At 43.2% G+C, this 19,814-nt stretch overlaps 1 protein-coding gene across 1 annotated transcript in view; it reads right to left on the bottom strand.

Annotated features, from left to right (window-relative positions):
* LOC146829140 (xaa-Pro aminopeptidase 2-like) overlaps nucleotides 1–19,814 on the bottom strand; it is a 329,035-nt gene that overhangs the window by 237,207 nt on the left and 72,014 nt on the right. Inside the window, exon 3 of the mRNA XM_085607765.1 lies at nucleotides 10,541–10,614. Within this exon, the coding sequence (XP_085463891.1) occupies nucleotides 10,541–10,614 (74 nt within the window). The remainder of the gene's footprint in view (nucleotides 1–10,540; nucleotides 10,615–19,814) is intronic.

Genomic DNA, 19,814 nt, shown 5'->3' with positions numbered 1-19,814 from the left:
CAGTGCACTGTGTGTGTCCAGGGCCTCTTAGGCAAAGGCTGCTAGTGGGCCTGCAGCACTGATTGTGCCACCCACACAAGCAGCCTTGCAACAGGTTCCCAGATCTGCCACTGCAGTGTCTGCGCACCGTCTCTACTGCCATGTCGACCTGGAAAGTGCACCCACTTGCCAGGCTATAACCTTCCCTTTTCTTACATGTGAGTCACCCCTAAGGTAGGCCCAAGGTACTCCTGTGGGCAGGGTGCAGTGTATGTGAAAGGTAGGACATGTACTGATGTGTGTAACATGCCCTGAATGTGAACTACACTGAAATTTGTTTTTCACTATTGAAAGGCTATCTGTCCCATAGAATAGAATGGGAGTTTATTTATAACATCTTATAAAGATAACTTCCCATTGGGACCAGCTGGGAAGGTAAAGTTTAGTATGCCTGAACTCTGAATATAAAGATGAATCTTTAATAAGGATGATTTTTACATTCCATTTTTGAAAATAACACTTTTATAAAGTGGGTATTTTCTTGCTCAGCTATCCTGTGTGCCTCTGCTGGGTTGTGGATTGACTGTCTGGCTTCAGAGTGAGAGGGGCTGGTGAAGTTCATTCACTTTAGACAGCCACTTGGGGTTTAAGGTGTGTTCTGCATTTCCTGGATGAGTCAGGGCTGGGCTGAATAGACCTGGGCTGCATTTCGAGTAGGGGGAGGAGATTTCCTTTCACCTGAATGGGCCTGGTCTGCCTTACACAATGCTGTCTCCACCTTCTGATAGGAAGCTGGACCACAGAGGACAGAACTGGTTTTGACTGAGCACAGAGCCACTCTGTCACAAGAGAACAAAGTGAAAGGCTGTATAAATATTGGAGCCCAGACCTCAGAACTTTAGAATACTTCTGGACTCAAGAGAAACCTCTGCCAAGTAGAAGAGCTGGGAAAGCTGAAGGAGAAGTACAGCCCCTTTGCTGTGTGCTGTTTGGGGTTGGGCTGCAGTAGCTGTTTCAGCCAAGGAGAGGACAAATACTTTGTTGCGTGCTGTGTATCCTGCTTGAAGTAGATTCAGGGACACGAAGACTTCACCACCAGCTCCCCTGAACTTACTTACTGGGAGTTCTGATCTGCCAAGAGGTGACTGTTGCTGATTTGTGACTCTGTAGGCTGTTCCTCTTGTTGGGAGCTGGAAAAGAGACGCAATTACGAGAAGCACTTTGCATCCGCACCTGTTTCCAACGCATCACCACCGTGCAGGAAGAATTTCCACGCATCTCCAATGTGCCACAAAAGTAACCAATGCAGCGCCTGCCGCAGCTAGATAAAGGCCGCACGCTGAATCGTGTGCACCTATCTACGAAGTCCGAGATCACCACACCGATTCTGATGCAGGCCCTGCTGTGTGGCTGCAAGAACCAAGGCATCGTGGATCATGCAGAGACCAATGCAGAGCCATTGCCGCTGCCACTGTTTCAAGAACCGACGCATCCCCAATTCTCACGCCTCGCAATGGGGCCCTAAATCTACAAGGACTCCGGGCCACAGTAAGAAACTGACGCATCACCTTCCCGCACAGTAAGAAAGCAACACATCACCTCCCCTTCTGTAAGGAGCCGATGCATCACCTCCCCTCTGTGGCTGTAAGGAATCAGCTCATCACCTTCCCTGCGCTTAAGGAACCGACGAATCACCTTCCATGCGGCAGTTTTTGTTTAGGATTGTGACGCATCCAAGTTACTTTGTGTTGAAAGTGTTGCATCTTTAGTTTGCTATGGACAGAACTGTTTTTACCTTCTACAAAGTACATTTTGAGTACTGTATTGTGGATTTTTGTTGTTGTGGTCTTCTTTGGTTTAGATAAAGATTACTTATTTTTCTAAACTGGTGTGGTGTCTATATCTAGTGTTTTCACTGTGTTAATGTATGTTTGCAAAAATACTTTACACACTGCCTCTGAGATAAGCCTGTCTGCTTGTGCCAAGTTACCAAGGGGGTGAGCAGGGGTTATTTTACGTGTATCCCCTTTACCCTGACTAGGAAGAAGTTTCCCTTCTGGGAAAAAGGTGCAAACCATTGCCAACTAGAGACCTTCTAACAATATGATATTACGGATTTGAAAAGTACAAAAGTACTTTTTAAAGGGCAGGAGGTTGCAAGAGAGTAACTGTGTTATGATGCCATTGACTTGTAAATTGAGAAACTCATTAGTCCCTTGGTAGGTGCAGCATTGATTGCTTGGGGCAATTAATAAAGAAACTGGGCCACAGGCTGTACTTTTATTGGCACCATTCTGCCTGTATTGGCTCTTTGTTTAAACAGTAAATGAGAAAACATGCAGTTTATCCTGCATGAGTAGAATTCGTTTTCTCTCAGCTGGGAGATTGTTCACTGCTTCTGTACTGCATAGCAGCTTCACGAGTCCGAGTACTGGAAGTATTAAGGTACACATGCTTCAAGCAAAGAAATAGCGAGTCGGCATTTGCGAAAAATAAGGAATCGCAAATAAAGACTCGCTATTCCCTATGCATGATGCAGATAGCGGAAAATCACCGAATCGGTAAATATCGCTAACCGCGTTAGCGAAAAAGCACCCAAAACTCGCTAATAGCTAAAAACACTCAATTAGCGATCTCGCTAATAGCGAGATCGCTATTAGCGAGATCGCTATTTGCGAGATTGCAAATTGCGAGAGTCGCATTGGGAACAGCCTGATGACATCAGAACCAGGAAGTAACTCTTCCCATGGTGCATTCTGTGTCCAGAGGAAGCCAGAGCAGGAAGCTGAGTGCCTGGAAGGAGCTGTGAAGAGGACTATTGAGCATCCAGACCACTGCAAACCAGGGAAATGGCAAATACAGCAGCTGAGGAGGGTGCAGGTGCCAGAAAACGAAAACTGAAGTTCAGTGAGAGGGAACTTGAGTACCTTATTGAGGATGTGGTGAAGAGCCATGACAAGATCTTCGGGAAGCTCTCCCTTAAAGTCCCAGAGGCAGAGAAAAGACGCCTCTGGAACAAGATAAAGTCAAGGGTCAATGCTGTGGGAGTGACACACCGCAGTATAGACGATTTAAAAAAACGCTGGTACGATTTGCGCAGCCGTGCCAAGGACCGAATTGCCCAGAGGGTGAGGGAGGCTAAGAGCACCGGAGGAGGTCCATCGACAGTCCCGGACAACACAGCCCTGGAGGACCTGGTGGAGGGCACAATCCTTCCAGAAGCTGCTGTGGGGGTCACACCGATGGATACATCCGGCGCAGCCTGCAGTACTGAAGGTAAGAGGCACTATGATATACCCAGCAATGTACATTATAATAGCGCCCACACAGAAATAAGAAGGCAGGAAGCTGTAAACCCCAGTCCACAGTCCACATACAGTTACTGATGCATCCTGGGAGTTGTAGTCCCATGAACCAATTAGTGAGTCACATATCAGTTAGTGTGACCATTGTGCCCAACATGCATTGCAGACAGGGAATACAGAGAGTGAGAACGTAAGAGCAGACATAAGCACCATGTTGCAAAATATTATCCAATGAAATTTTAAACATGCACTGTTTCACACCACAGGTGCTGAGGAAGGAGACAGTGAAGGGAGTGAATGCAGGGAGAGCGCCCAGTCCACCGCAGAGCCAGCCGTAGCAAGACCAGTCACACCTCCCAGCACATCCCATGCACCCACACGACGCAGGGCTACAGTCCCTCCCATGCAGCCAATGGAGAGCACACCTGAACCTGAAAGGGCAACTGCAGAAGGGCCGCCTCGAGTGAGGTCCACCACCACCACCGTGCAGACACCCGTCCCGACGATGCAAAGACGCAGGGCAAGGAGCCACACAACAGCGCAGGAGCCATCCACTCCAAATGTCTGTGGACCCGTGGAGCTGCAGATGACAAGGGTGCAGCACCTGCAGGCACGCCACATGGGATCCATCAGTATGCAAATGGGCAAATTGAACAAGAACCTTGCAACCATGGCAGAGCGCATGAGTGACCTCACTCAAGCAGTTGTGGAGGGCAACAGGGACACCAATGCCACATTGCTCGAGATCATGCGTGTGATGCAGGAGCGGCAGAATACCGACCGGAGGAGGCATCGCCAATTCATGGGGCGCCTGGCTGGATTGACACGCTCCAACCACAAGCTGTGCAACGCCACTGCACTGCTGTCACGTCGGTCGGTGGCAATGCAGATCGACATGGGGCATTGTTGTGGGGACGTGGCCAGGGCCCTTGGCCAAGTCACAACTGCTGTAGAGCAGATCCAGGCTGGTGTAGGTGGGCTCAGCAATGCCACTGGAGAAGAGGGGAGTGAGGGCGCATCCAGCGTGAGCAGCATGTCTGCGCCAGTCAGCACCGGCAGAAGGTGTAGTGCATGCCGTTCAACACCTCTGATTCCACCAATGGGTGAGGATGGCGCGGCAGGAGATAGGCGCCTCGGTGTGCGTGGGAGGAAGCGCTGAGCAGTCACATACCTCCGGACAATTGCCCATGGTGGCGTAACCATGGACAGGACATACAGAGGGCCTGCCAATGGAGTACAATACCTCACTCTGCATAGTGCCCCGGTACATGACGTGAATGTATCCGTTGGCTAAATGTATGTTTAGACTCACAAGAGTCCATGTGCAAGTGTCAATAAAACTTGCCTTGTGATTGATGATCGTTCCTGTCTCATGATTACGTACATTTGACGATATGTTGGGTGATGTGGGCACGTATCAACTGCCCCTCCGCATAGCTTGCAGGATGCGGGTGTGGTGGGTGTACAGGGGGCTGATTGTCCGCAGTGCCGTGGTCATCTATGGGTATGCGTATCCTGGGAGCTACGATGGGCTACAGTGCACATGCTGCCACTATCCGACAGCAGGTCACCGGCTGGTCCAGCATCGCATCACCAGGTTTGTGCAGGATGTGGAGCCTACTCTTGACCTATCCAAATGTCCTTTCAATCACATTACCTGTCCTGGTGGGTGGTGCGTTGTACCGCAGCTACAGTTAGGCGCCTGGGTTCAACAATGGAGTCATGAAATTGTACCTCACAGAGCATGCACAGTCACCTACAGGGTAGTGTGGAATGTGTATGTGTCAGGTTTGCATTGCCTTTACAGTATGCTTTAGTGTGCATGAGTATATTGTCTGACCTAGCAGGTGTCCCTCGCCATGTCCCCCCCTGAGCAGGCGTGTGTGAATGCCAATGTATCGGAATATGTGTGGATCATTAATGCTCCAAGGAGGTTGCGCTGCGATGTCCGACATGATGTCATCCACATTGCACATTGGTTGGACGTTGATGGAGTGATAACACGTCCGGTTACGAAAGCTCTACTCATTGCCTGATGGTGGACATATGGGTCGTGTGTGCTATCCAGCCATTCATATCGCAATAGGGAACTGTGCAATCCTATATGAATGGAGTCTGGGTGGATTGCAATCCATTTGGGTTTTGGGGAGGCTGCTGTGGTCGTGGGTCTGAGTCATCATGGCAGCCAAGGAGGTCATCTGAACACGTGAGTGGGAGCCTAGTGATACCCCTCCCACTACTGCCACTACCCCCTGGACACCTTTGGATGCAAGTAGGTGCAAGCAACATTACACCTGGACACGGGGACGGTGTTCAGGGGTCCTCTGTGTTTGGCGCAGCATTGTTGTTTCCAATTAGGCAATGTGGTTGAGTTGCATTGCAGCGTTGCTCAAGTACTACTCATATATGTCCTCTTGGGTGTGTCACATCTGACTGATGCTCAGGCAGAAGCACATCTCCTGGACTCTCCTCCTGCCCTGGCCTGCTGCATGGGTCTTCATCCTCCTATCACACAAGTAGAGTGATGCCTTTGTGAGCGTCCTCTATGGACTAATTCGTTGGTTGCAATGACCCTCACCAGCTCCATGTATTGTATTCCACTTATTTTTGGAAAAAATTGTTTACCACCTGCTTATATTTCTCCTTATTCTGCTCTTGCTAAATAGCGATTTTTGAGAAAATCGCTATTAGCGATTTTTGATGCATCCATTTGCGGGTAGATTCTGCGATTCCTTATTTGCTCCCGCTAATCTGGGAGCCGCTGATTTCGAATTGCTATATCTGGGATCCCGGTATTTGCGAGTCGGTAATTTTGCGATTTTCCTGTTTTTCCTTGATGCATGGGGATTCGCTTGTATGCGCTCGCAATTACCGATTCCCTATTTTTGCGACCTGCTTTTAGCTTGATGCATGTGCCAGGTAGTGTATTAAAATAAGAAGCAGGATTTTAAAAAGTTTAAGCCCTGAAGATCTCATCTATCTGAGGAACTGCAGACCAATGCAGTAGGCGAAAGAAGCACCTTGATATCAATCGAAGTAGTTCAATTAGCAATTACTTTGGTTTACATCTGAATCACACTGGATATGTCTCTCTGCATACTACTCGATTCATACATTTTATTTATCTGCATTCGTTGTGTTGGTTGGAATTTAGTAACATTGGCTTTAGGAATCGATATGGTATTTATTGGGGAGGTAAATGTTTTGAACACTAATGAAGATAAAGCACAGGGTTTAAGGTGTGCCTTTCTAACAGAACATATCGGTTTCTGTTCTCAAAATACTGGTGTATATCAACAGAACATGGCTGTCTGCTTAGTGCATTGATGCATGCACAGTAAATACCTGTGTGTGTATGCCACAATGCTGTGCTGGCACAATGTGTTGGTTTGTAGAGGTGCTTTACTAATTTGCCCGCATAATGAATCAAGTCTTAGTCATAATATTATGGGTTGTATGCATACCCAACTGCTGTTTATGTATGACACATTAGTCCGGACATTTAACATTTTAGTTGAAAGCATAATAGATTGGGGTTCCCTTATTTACTAGTTGTATGCAAAACTTACTGATTCATATCATACTACTTTCCAAGATTAACAGGTAGGTGTAGTTGTTGAATGTACCTGTTAGCTAGCATACCTGGTAAATTGACTCTCTCTTGTAATGTACTGGTTTGGGCACATAATGTATTGGTTGATATCTGTAACCTATTGATTTCAAAGCATTATATGTTGGTTTTAATTCACAATGTACTGGCAGACATGCATAATTGCTTGCTTTCAATATATAATCTATTGGTTTACTCTTCTAATGTACAGGTTTGTACTTGTAAAATTTGGTTGTAACACACAAAATGGTTTGAGACCTTTACATGCTGGTTTGAAAGCATGGTGTACTGGTTCACATGCCTAACCTCATGTTACTCTTACAAATCAATATGATATGGATGTGAATCAGTAGGCTTGCATTCACCAGTATATCATAAATACATATTTCAGTAGCGGCCACTCGTAGTACGAAGTGGTGGGGTGGGGTGGGGGGGGAGGTAAACACAAAAAATAAACAAGCAAGAATAAATAAATAAATAAAACTTAGCTACTCTGATGGACCATGACTCGCTCCCGATCATTGCGTCCTTGCCAGGAGCCTGCTGCACACTGCGCAGACTCCCAGCTCCCTATTCCAGTGCTGCTCACATGCTGGCAATGCTATTCCCAGCATGTGAGCTGCGCCGGGATTAGTCTGAGTGTCTCGATTCGGTGCTCAGACATAGAGTGGGAGCCTGTGTTTGTTTCTCCACCCAGCTGTACAATTCAGCTAGGTGGAGAAAGGTTAAGTGCACATAACGGTGTGGCCGCCCCAGAGGGCCGGCCAAACCGTCATGAACACTTGGCAGTGCTCATCATTTCCCCATCCACCCTGGTGCTGCAGCTGCAGCATAAGAATGGGAGGCCACGCCCCTTCCTCGCAGCCTGCAGGGCTAAAAATAAAAAGATAATAAAAATGTTGTATTACCATTTTATTTTTGCCCTTTGCCTCTGCTGGCTTTCAGAAGGGGGACGAGCCGCCCCTGACATAGTTGCATCTCAACCAATATGTTACACATCTGGACCAATGTACATGCACAGGGTTAGGGTGTGCATGCGAACCACAATTTTAGGCATATGAACCGATTCTTTTTGAGGGCAAACCAATAAATATGCCTACAAACTGATACATTAATTGATTACACACATACCAGGATTTACTGTGCAACACAAATAGAGGTGGGGCGCAGCGACCAGGGGTGGAAGAGGTGTGGCGCAGTGGCCAGGGTGCCTGGCTCCGGACCACAGGGTTCACGGTTTGATCTACGGTGCTGGCAGCAGGTTAGCCCAGCACCATGTGACTCTGGGCAATAGCTCGCTTAATCTTCCCGAGGGCCCCCAGCGCCGGGACACCACTTCGGAGGTAGCTGTGCGCTTTACAAATACTGGTATTTCATTTCATATTTAATATACTAAATAGACACAGCAGTGCTTTGTTGATTTCAACTGGTATTTTGGACTGTAAACTGATTTTGGGCCATATCAAGAAAGGCGTCACTGGTGCAGCGTAGCGCCAAGTTGAGATTCTGTTTTATGCACCTGCACGACATAAAGCGGATTCATTTAACCCAATATTTGAAGCCTAACCTTACTTTTATGAGTGATTTGATGGAGATGCTTTTGTGGAGTGTTGTATCGGTAAGTGGTACTAAGAGATGATGTTTAAATACTTTAGATATGTTTTTGCTCCCATTGGATGTGTCTTTCATGGTAGAAGAGTAGTAGGCAGGTTTGACTGATGATAAGAAGTGTTTGAAGTGTTTGAAGGATAATGTGAAGATTTATAGATGTCTTGTATCATCATGAGATTAACATTTGCAACATGTCTCTCTTGTTTACAGCTCAGGGGTTTGCTGTCAGATAGTTAGAGGGTATATATTGTTTAGTTTATCGACACTGGTTTTGAAAATGTGGAATGATGGTGAACAGGTGACTAATTCTTTCATGAGTTGGTCAGAGAAGAAGTCTTTTAAGGGGTGAATCTGTTGTTTACCTAGCTCTGATGGATAGTCAGTATGTGGTGAAGCGTGAAAAGGATGGTGTTAATGGTTTCTCCACACCAGTAGTAGTGGGGTGAGGCAACTGAGGTACAATGTCCAGACATTTGTGCAGTAATTGTGTTTGCTGACATATTTGATGTTAAAAATATTTACTAGATTAGTGAGTGCAGATACAATGTTATCTTGGCCAGGCTGCCTTTGAGGTGAGTGTCCCTGAGATAGATGTTAGTTTGAATGATGAATGTATTCGTGATGAGGTTAGTGATTTCATAGGTGAAGGTGTTGCTGTGTTCTGAAGAAATATGAGTCATGTTCGAGATGATCGTTTGGAAGTTGATATGGGAATGGGGCAAGTAAAGGGATCCTTGGTGAGGAAAGTAGATGATATAGAACGTTCTCGGCCAAGGTGTTCTGTGGATAACTGTTAGTCCCTCCTTCATGTTTGTGTTTCAATGAAGATGTTAAATGCAGAATACTTTGGGACAAGGACACTGAGGAGGTGTTAGCCCTGTTTCAGTGATAAAGAGCACATCAAAGCTGTGAATATCAAAGGTTTGCTTCTTGTAAGATGTGTGGCAATTGTGGCATTTGGTTTAGAACTAATATGCATAATGTGTAGCAGTGTAATAATTCTTTTGGTGGCTTATTTGTGGTAACGAGGGGCACGTTGAAGAGGTTGGTGTGGTTAGGAGGGCATGCATACCTGAGATGCTTGATGTGCTTGCGAAACAATTCTAGGGGTTGGGTTTGGTACCCCCTGGGCCTGAGAACATAATAGTGACCTAACCGGGACATTCTAATCAGGGAGTTTGGCCCATAGCCTTTTCTAACCAGATTAAGCAGAAGTTACCATATTCTTTGTGTTCTCTTTACTTCAGACAGTCTGCAAAGAAGATCATAGGAGAAGGCAGACTAAAGGCTGTGGCAGAGGTAATGATGATGACGAATTACATTTCTCTGTGCTCTAAGTGGCTGGTGTGGTCATAATGATAGAGTAAGGCCACTTTGCCTGACTTTAACTGCACTAGCTCTCAACTGCTATGCTTTCATTGCATTTAACGTTTAGATCATGGAAAAATATAAATCTTACATGTACCACTACATTTGTTCAAATGGTATGTTACTTATTCACGATTGCATTTTTTTCACAGGTACAATTGAACTTCATTTGGACATGGCGTATAAGGGGGAGCAAAGGAAAACAGACAAGGCTTATGCTAGGAAGGTCATAAACTCAGATACAGCCCAATCCTGTAGATAAAGCACATTAAAGTATTTCTATTATTTGGGAAGGAAATATATGTTTATTTATAAGTAGGCAAACCGGGCAGTAGGAGTAGGGATATACATAAAGAAACCCGAAGGTCCTAGCTGAACTGGCTGGTGGTTAGAATTTGGCGCAATGTTTACCTTTTCCTTTTGTTTCTTAACTGAGGCTAATAGGGAAGTAGTGCTAGGCAAGAAGATGCAATCTATCAAGTTGGTTACCATATGTCTAGCCTCTCCCAAAAGTTTATAGCAAACACATAAATGTAAATTTTCTACACAAACCTGAAATTTCAGGAAGATGTGAATTATACAGCACTTATCTATACTGTGAAAATAAAGAAATCTAGAAACTGTATTTATTTGTAGTTTGTAATGAGCTCAATACAGAATTTCTTACCGGGGGCAATGAGGTACAGTTCCTTATCATCCCTTCTTCAGAAAGATGTGTATTTGGAAACCCCATTGCACATCCTAGAAAAAAAAAAGATACAAAGCATAACTAAAACCAAATAGAAATTGCATCTTGAGACCTTTATAAACGTTTTCAAAATATTTATTTTGCATTATGTTACTTTGTGCAGGCATATCCTAAGAAAACATTTGCTTCAACTGAACTGGGGCTATTTTCAACATGTTATTATAGCATACAGACTGCTGAATGTGGTTAAAAGTTATTACAGAAGTGAGGCTGTCTCTTCTTCAGAAGCCGGTACTATGCTGCAAACACAAATATATAAAGTTCTAAGTTTGTCCTCCTCATTATGTTATGAAATCTCCATGATATGAGTAATAAGCAATAAGACCTTACTTCGGAAGTGCTAGAATAAGGAAGAATAAAACAGAAAAATTAAACTTCTTATAAGAAATCCTAATAGTTCCTCCTCAACAACTTCCTCATCCAATTCCTATACAAGAGTCATCTTGGTGCCATGTGCGCTCACTGACAAAATAAGCCAGAATGCATGATTCAAGCAAGAAAGGTTTGCAGGTGTCCAAGAGGTCCACCTCCCTTTGATATGAAACACCATACAGCAATGTGGATGTGCAATAAGTGATCCTACAACAAGCACTATACAGACGATCCTTTCGTTTGTAAGCCGTTCTAGGTATAGGAAAGCACATTTCTATCTGAGTGTCAAATGATGCAAGCACAAGTCAAGATAGGAGTTGCCAAGGATGGACATCAAGTTTAAAAAACTATTACTCCTCTGAGGAGGACAGACCTAGACAGATGTTTGGATGAGTGTTCTCTTAATTCCTGTGAAATGAAGACCTATCTTAAGGATGAGACCTCGGTCATGTCTCAGAAGATCCAGAAATAGGTGAAGCGGTTGATACATGATAACTGGCAAAATAAGTGCGAAGAACCAAGGAAGCCCCTCTATAGTTGAAAAGCAAAGCCTTCTACCCGTTCTCTAACTAGTCTCATGCTTGGCCATCAAACTCCTTGGGCGAATTAGGACATCTCTACTCCAAAACCTACTTAGATGGAAATAATCCTCTGTGAGAAGTCACAGTCTTGCAACAAAAAAGAAGTCCCCTTGTAGCAGGCCATAAAAAGAGGACCGCCATGTATTTTATGCCACATACATGAAAAAAACATCTGGATCTCGAGTCATCCATGATGCTCAAACCCCTGCCAATATGTTGAAAGGAGGCATTTCTGACAAGATATTAAAAAACAATTCACTGACAAAATACTGCAAAAGCTACCCATTCAAGTGCCACTCTGTCTGACTTATTAGTAAAAAAAACAATGCATCAAGCTGAAAATGATCACAGAGACTTTCTCTTACTCGATTCTGGACAAGGTCCAAGAGGCCAGAGAAACATGGAAGCACACAAGAGAAGTCTACACCATATGAAGCCAGCAGTAGAAGAGAGAAAGCAAGCCATTCTCCATCCCTGCAAAGAAGTCTTTAATTCCTGGAAGTCCTAAAAAATGTCAGAATTCTTTTGCAAGAGTGAACATTCTTGGGAAAATGCAAACTTTGTTAGAATTAGCAACCAGTTCTTTGTTCATTTACCTACCAAGTCCTGCTTACAAAAAATGCATTCCATCCCTTTCACAGAGCTGACCTGAGCCACCACTTACAGCATGGTTTAGAAACATATCCTGGAGGCCCCATTATCGTTTGCATTACCACTCCTTGGCCCCTCACCCTTCACACCACCTTTACTGGTCATGGTGGATTGTTGGTAAATCACTCCAGTGCAAATGCATGAGTGTTTACTCCACGGAATATTTGACACTCCGTGAGGTCTAGCTTGACCAGATCACAGGAGCAAAAAAGGCATAGGGACACTCTTGAACTGGTACTGAGGTAAAACCAATGTGGCTTTCTCCTCAGAGCAGGGACTCTAGACTGTGGAGTTGATACATGTGGAGACAGATTTCCAAAGGTTCAGTATACAAAATGGACCCAGGAGAAGCCTCTTCATGCCCTCACAAACATTGATGCCATTTTTGCATGCTACACTCTATGCACTGCTCAAGTAGGAGACAATTTTCTTGAAGCAGCTGCAGAGGCCTGGATTACTATTACAGAGCTGTCCACTTAAGGACATCTATAGCGAAGATGATTAGGAGTTTAACACAAATGCCAGAGACCCTGTCAGGCACTCACCTGCTGAATGTTTTACAAGTAGGAGACATCTTGGGATTTCAGTACTCTGCAGATCTTCTATTTGTCAGGTTTTTGTCTCCAACTAGCAGCATTTGTCATCCAAAAGTCGAAGTACAGGGGTACCGCAATCCTTTTTTGTGTACAATAAAGACCGAGAAGAAATAGACACCTCAAAGACATCCTTTGCATGTTCACCATGTCTTCTGGGTTAGAATGTGATCTGAATGAATACTATGATTTTTTTTTTCTCCAGGAAGTAGGTCACTGTACCACCCCTGAAGCAATGCTCTTGTGTTCAAATCAGGCACCACAGTGCTAAAAAGGCAACTGAAACCACTGGGGGTGAAGATACACCCACCCAATAAGATTTGTGGAACAGGAATACTGTCACTCTTTAGTCATTCCATATGTTCCAAAAGACCTGGAAGAGGTGAAGACTACCCTCAATTGGGATCACCTGAAACAGTGCCAAGAAGACCAAAACAGTGTGGTTCCAACTCTCCCTTCTGAAAAAAGTGAATTTTCGAATGGTGTCAGAATGACAGTTCCAGCCCTTGTCCTCTCCCATGAAAATGTAGGCAGCACCATGACAATCCACATCCCAGAGACCACAGTTGTGCCCCTGAAAGGAATCCTTTGTGTAGTTCAACAAGGGTCTGAAGCAATCCAACCACATCGTTCTTGCACTAAAGGATCTACACGGGCTTCCTTGCAAGTCCAGATCATCTTAAAGATCAGCTGCATTACTTTTCAAATCCCTCTACGTCAATAACCCCAGTTGGCCTTTTAATAAATATTAAGACAGTCCTTGTATTATATTTGTAAGCTGAAAAAACTGAATTAATATTGCCACAGAGTATATTTCTATGGGCCATCCAATCTTCGAACAGTGAAAATACCTTATGGGTCCAGTCACTGTAAGAACATTTTAACGTTAAACTTATTACATTACTTTTACATACCATGCACCCTGCCTTGTGGACCACAAGGCCTACATAGGGGTGACTTATTAATAGTTAAAAGGAAGGTTTTTTTCCTTTTAAAAAGAGTTTATTTTGACAGGCCAAGCTGCAGGGTTGAGCTGCAGCTGCCATACTGCTGTGGCAGGCAATGAGTCATGTTTGCCTGGTCACACTAGTGGATGACACAGTACCTCTGTAATCCATAAGTGACTTTTGACTCTCAATGCCAACATACTATGGACGTGAAACAGTCTTTACAACAAGGTTTTTACCACGTTGTACCTTACCACTCATTCTTTACCACATATGTATTTAAAACGCATATGTTTTTACAACATATGCTTTTACCATGCATTTTAGGTAGGCTTGGAGGTGTGGGGGTCTCCCCCCACAAATACATTTGTATATATATAAATATATACATAAACAACGCGTGGTAAAGGCATACATTGTAAAAACATATGTGATCTAAAAAAATGCTGGGTAAAAAATGTGTGGTAAAGGCATGCTGAGTATTTCCCTGCGTTGTTCAGTCATACAACCCTATGGACTTATAGGGAAGTTAAATATGTCAGTGCACAGAGTAAAATAAACTAACTGCAACAGTCCACAAAAATGGGGATGACCACACAAAATAGGCACTTTCTCAAAGTTCCCATCATGGGTTCACATAAATTATAAAGTTCTCTGCTGCCAATGCGAGACTGCCTGCTTTGGTGAGTTGTACTGCCCTTATCTCATTGTCTTATCGTTGCTTTCTAACCACCAAGGATAAGATATTCAATAGATCTCTAAAGAAAGGTATGTCTGCATGGTTACTATTTATTGAAAGCAATTGTTGAGGTGAAATATACTGTCACCTTTGCCCTGAGCATTCTCCATTTATCTACATACCAAGCCAGGAAAATTCATGCCGCCTCCCTTTTTCCATTATCTTCTGACTTGTACTTCTTGCACTCTCAAGGCCCTTGTCACTAATAAACTTGTGAATCAGAAACGCTCTAGCCATAAACTATGCTTCAATTTATTGCAGTGCTTGCTACAATGGATCTGCCAATTGCTGAGGGTTGCCATGGGTACAGAGGTTTACTTGTGCCCTGCAGAAGTCCCATTACTTACTGTTTTTGCTTGAGGATATAGTTATGTATGTATGTATGCATGTATGTATGCATGTATGTATATAGGTATGTGTGTATGCATGTATATGGTAGTTATATAGCATGAACCTAGCCAAAAGGCAGAGGAGCACTGTACATGGTCAAAGACAAGCTTAAAGTCAGTGAGTCATAGAAGAGGAAACTGAGTTGTCGAAATGTAATGCATTCTGATGTAGTGTTCTTTCAAAGAGGTGAGTCTGCAACTCTTTCTTAAATTGGAGCAACATTGGAGCAGTCAACATGGATGTCTTCCACATCCTGAATATGGTGAGGAAAATCTTCAAATGGCTCTCAAGCAACACTAGAAAAACTATCACTCAAGTCTAAGTCACCAGCAAGTTAGAACATGGGAACACCCTCTACGCCATGATCACCAAGCAACTCTCTTAAAGACTACAAACCATCCAGAACTTGGCAGCCAGATTCATCCACAACCTGCCACACAGAACTCACATCACACCACACCTCAGGGAAATATACCGGCACCTGATAGACAAATGAGCTCTATTCACACTCATCACACATACATTAAAAGAACTACACAACTCAGGCCTCACCTACCTGAACAGTCCGGATTCCTTCAACCAGACAGACACCTCTGCTCTGCAGGACTCCTACTTGCACACAGCACACGCATAAGCAGAGCCAGATCAGTGCAGGCATTCTCTTATATTGCTCCTAAAGAGTGGAACGACCTCCCATTTCACATCAGAGCCACCTCCTCTCGTCTTGAATTCAGTACGAACCTGAAGACCTGACTTTTCAATTAACCAACCTAACACAGGCAGGGCTAGGCACACACCTACTCGGCTAAGGATAACTACACATAATATAACAGACGTATATACCAACATCTTTGGACTCAGAGCTCCCTGATAGTTCTAGCACAGCTAGCGAGAAAATGTCTTTAATTATGCTAAGGTGCAGATGTGTGTAGCACTGTACAAGAACATGCTGAACTCTCTGCCAATTCAATGTGTCGACACATTAATCCTATATTCCTCAGTTAAATTCAGATCCTTATATAGAGTTGTTAGAAAGTGTCATTTTGGGCTACATCAGTGTCCCTGTATCACTCATCAACGTGATCATAGCTTTATTTTACAGGCAATCTATTTCTTTATGGAATGGAGGTAAGAGTCTCTTTGTGGAATAGTTAACTATTTTCAATCACAATCCATTGCATCTAAAGTAAATATATGATTTCATTGATGCTTCGCTGGCGTTTTGTCTTCACAAATTGAAGTGGATGTTCAAACACTTTTGTCATTCAACTGCCTTTCATAACATTCTACGCTCTGACAGTGCTCATACGCCACAACTAACATGGAAGATTTCATATAGATCCTTGCTACCTAGATTACCCTACTAGTGGGCAGTTTTCAACTGATGATCCTCTAGCATTTGCACCAACAGGCTTGTCTGAAAAGTTGCTCTGACAATGGTCAAATAATGTAAATGAAGTTTCTGCCCTTGACCGGCTATGCACACATGGATGCACTATTGTGCAATCTATGAAATAAAGCACGTGAGATCAGAAAAAAACTTGCTTACCACGGACAAAATGGGTAAACAAGACTAAAATGGTGAAATCTAAATAAGAGACGAGGACATTTTCTTAATACATTTGAATCATGCACAAAATGTTTCCCTATGTTGAAAGATACCAGTAGGACACACTGTTGGAAATTTAAGAAGAAAGATCTATCAATTGAAAACCTTGATTTTAACATTATAATGATCAAGTATGGAAGGTCCTGCACAAATCTGGAAAATGCTGTTTGGTACTGATCTTTACCATTTCTTGCTCTGAAATTACATGAAAGAATCTGATTACTTCGAAAAATACAGCCATGTGAAAGGTGCGTGCAATGGGTGTTGCTGTGGGAGTTCCACCGCAACACCCATTGCTTTTTGATGCTGACAAGGATGTGTAAATCTGAGGCAGCGCCAAAAACTAATGCAATGCAATAGCAATGGAATAGCTGGCGTTAGAATGGCGAAACGAGGAGAAATACTTTTATTTGGCCTCCTTTTTGCTTTTTCTATGTGTGCTGCTTTCTGCAACACACACAGAAAGAGCAAAACACCATTAATGATAGTTTATGTGCAGGAAGGGGTCCCTTCTCGCACATAAACAATCATTAAGTAATGACGATTTGCTACTTCTATCTGTGCTGCATTCTACAGCACACATAGAAGTAATACATTGTCATTATTGATTGTTTAAGTGCAGGAAGGGAGACCTTCCTGCACCTAAGCAATAATTCTATGCAAAGCAGGCACCTTTGCGCTATGGTGTAAGGGTGCCTGCATAGGCAGCTATTTGCAGTGCCAGCGCCAGGGAAAACACAGGGGTGCGCCGTAATGTTCTAAATACTACGCATCCCTGCGTTTTGCAAATGACGGAGCGTGACGCTGCCAAATTTGGTGCAGCTCTGCGCTCCAAGATTTCCTTGTAAATATGCCCCTAAGTTTGCTGTGCACACTTTTTAGGTCTAGAAGGAAAACAAAGCAATGAGTCAAAAAAACATGCTAATAAATAGCACCAAAAATGTACTTATTTGCCGTACATTTTGAAACCCGTTACTGGAGTGACCCTTTAAAGTTGTCTTATTTGCTGCAATGCTTGTAAGCAAGCATCTGAATTAAAGCAATTTGAATAAAAAAATGTCCATCATGGCTAATCAAGAGTCATTCAGAAAATAATGGACAAATATCACAACAACTTAAATCAGCATATGGTTTAAATATTATTTTTGTAAATAAAGTGTTGTAGAGATTTATTTAAGCTCAATTCTTTTTAAAATACAAAGGTGTACGTTATAAGTGTTCTTTCATTTTTTTTAACAAACTATTGATCCGGGGAAAGAAATAAAAGGATTTATGTAATTGTGTATTATATTGTGCAAGTATTTTACATTAGGATATTCTACCACAAGTAAGCAAATGGATTTTGCGGTTAGTAGCCTGTGCATCACGTAAAGTACATAGTAATTAAATTGCAGTGTGCCTTCAATGCTCTACAGTTTCTAGTATTATTTTGACTTTTATGCGCAATGTACTGTGCAATGACATTTTGGAACTGAGAAATGTGGTTCTAATTGAGACAATTTTGCATTGATTGACCGCACGCCCGAGCTTGTTGGTTGTGGATGTGTATTTAATGGGGACTCTGGTGCAGCTCGAGAAAGCATTCCAAAAGCTTTCAGTGTCGGTGATGAGACTTATAAACAATTATCAATGAGACACAATCGGTAGCAAAGTGCGCAGAAAGTCATAGATTTATGGTTGGGCAGATCATTTACGAGAAAGATGTGTTTTCTTGTTTTAAGTAATTATATGAGACACAGGCATTGGTGGAGATGTGTAGGGTTAAGTGTTTGTCCCAGAATTCGCACATGTAGTGCTGGTACGCCTTGTACCTGCTCTATGCTACATATGCTTTGGGAGCACAAGAGCGGGTGGAAAAGAGACTAGGACTGAAGGCAAGAAAGAGAACAGGCCTGCTATTGACTGGCTACATCTAATTGGTTTAATGCTCTATCTCTCCAGATGTTCTTCTCTGTGGGTTACCAACTGAACTCGAGCTCCCATCTCCTGAAGCCTTGGCCCTTGTAAATTGCTGGATTTATTCCATCCCATGTCGCACTCCAACCTATTTTATTTTTTTTCTATAATTTTTTTAACTTCCATTCCAGACCACATGCTCAACTAACACTCACTTGTCCTGATGATGACCTCGTAGTAACCCTGATGTTGAAACGCCTTCGGAAACAGACGAGATATAGACTCTTTTCAACTCAATAATGAATATTTCTTGGAGTCTAGACTCATGTGTCTTGTTCACCCTTTCTGTACTTTGTGATCACCATTTGAGTACATCAATTGATTTATTGGTTTGATTTCCTGTTATTGATACATATGTATTTAGTACGTGTTTGTTTCTTTAGTTTTTGTGCGCAACTACATTGAGTTGTATATAATTGAACAAGTAATTATGAATATAGTTTATGGTGGATACATTATGCATCTGGTGATTGAAAAACTATAAGTGTTGAAATAAGTCTACAGCGAACCATTGTCTTTCTGATACCTGCATTACCCCTGGTTCCCGCATAGTATAACATGCATTCCATGGTAACTTCTTATTATTTCGGCCCCACTCCACCACCTGCTACCATGTCCGCGTGGTTCTGATTACATTGCTGAAAGTTATTCCTGCAGCTGCAAAAAGCATGTTGCTGATGAGTTTGTGTCAGAATCTCTGCCACATTTCGCTGGTGACAGGGTACTTCTTTATTTACACAAGAAAGAGAGGCAACAACCACAATTGAATATAGAAAAGCAGTTAGAATAAATCAAAACTCGTAGGTTCTCGTCAATGTGGTAGATTCTTCATCTTTATTTAAATTTCTTCACCCACACTACAAACACGCAGCCGACGCGTTTCGCCTTACAAAGGTTTCATCTTGGCTGCATTGTAAGTCCACCGAATCTCCACCCAATCATGAGGCCCAGAAACAATTTTTAAACCAATCAAAGTAACAGTAAATCAGCACGGTCAATTGTAGATATGTTTCAGTTAGAACGTCCCATAATGGCATTCTTAGACATCTCAGAGTTCGACACCGTACCGCGAACCTGCGGTGGATTCTCACAAGCACTCATTAAATGTGGTAGAAAAAACGGTAATTTCTACAGTTGTCAGCAGCTGAATACAACGAGCAGCACCTTGAATCAAGACACCCTGGATCACCAGATAGCCATGTACGGCTTCAATTGGGTCCTGTCCCACAATCTTCTACCGTGGTACATCTTTTCCAGGTGCATCTCTGTTGCCAAACACTTGTTGCCTCACGTTTCTAGTGGCCTGTAGTAGTTTGCTTCTCCTCCTGGCATGGCCTCATCTAACAAAGGTGTAG

The sequence above is a fragment of the Triturus cristatus genome, chromosome 5_2 (genome assembly GCF_964204655.1).
Source record: "Triturus cristatus chromosome 5_2, aTriCri1.1, whole genome shotgun sequence".
NCBI lineage: Eukaryota > Metazoa > Chordata > Amphibia > Caudata > Salamandridae > Triturus > Triturus cristatus.
This window is presented reverse-complemented; position numbering and strand designations above follow the sequence as displayed.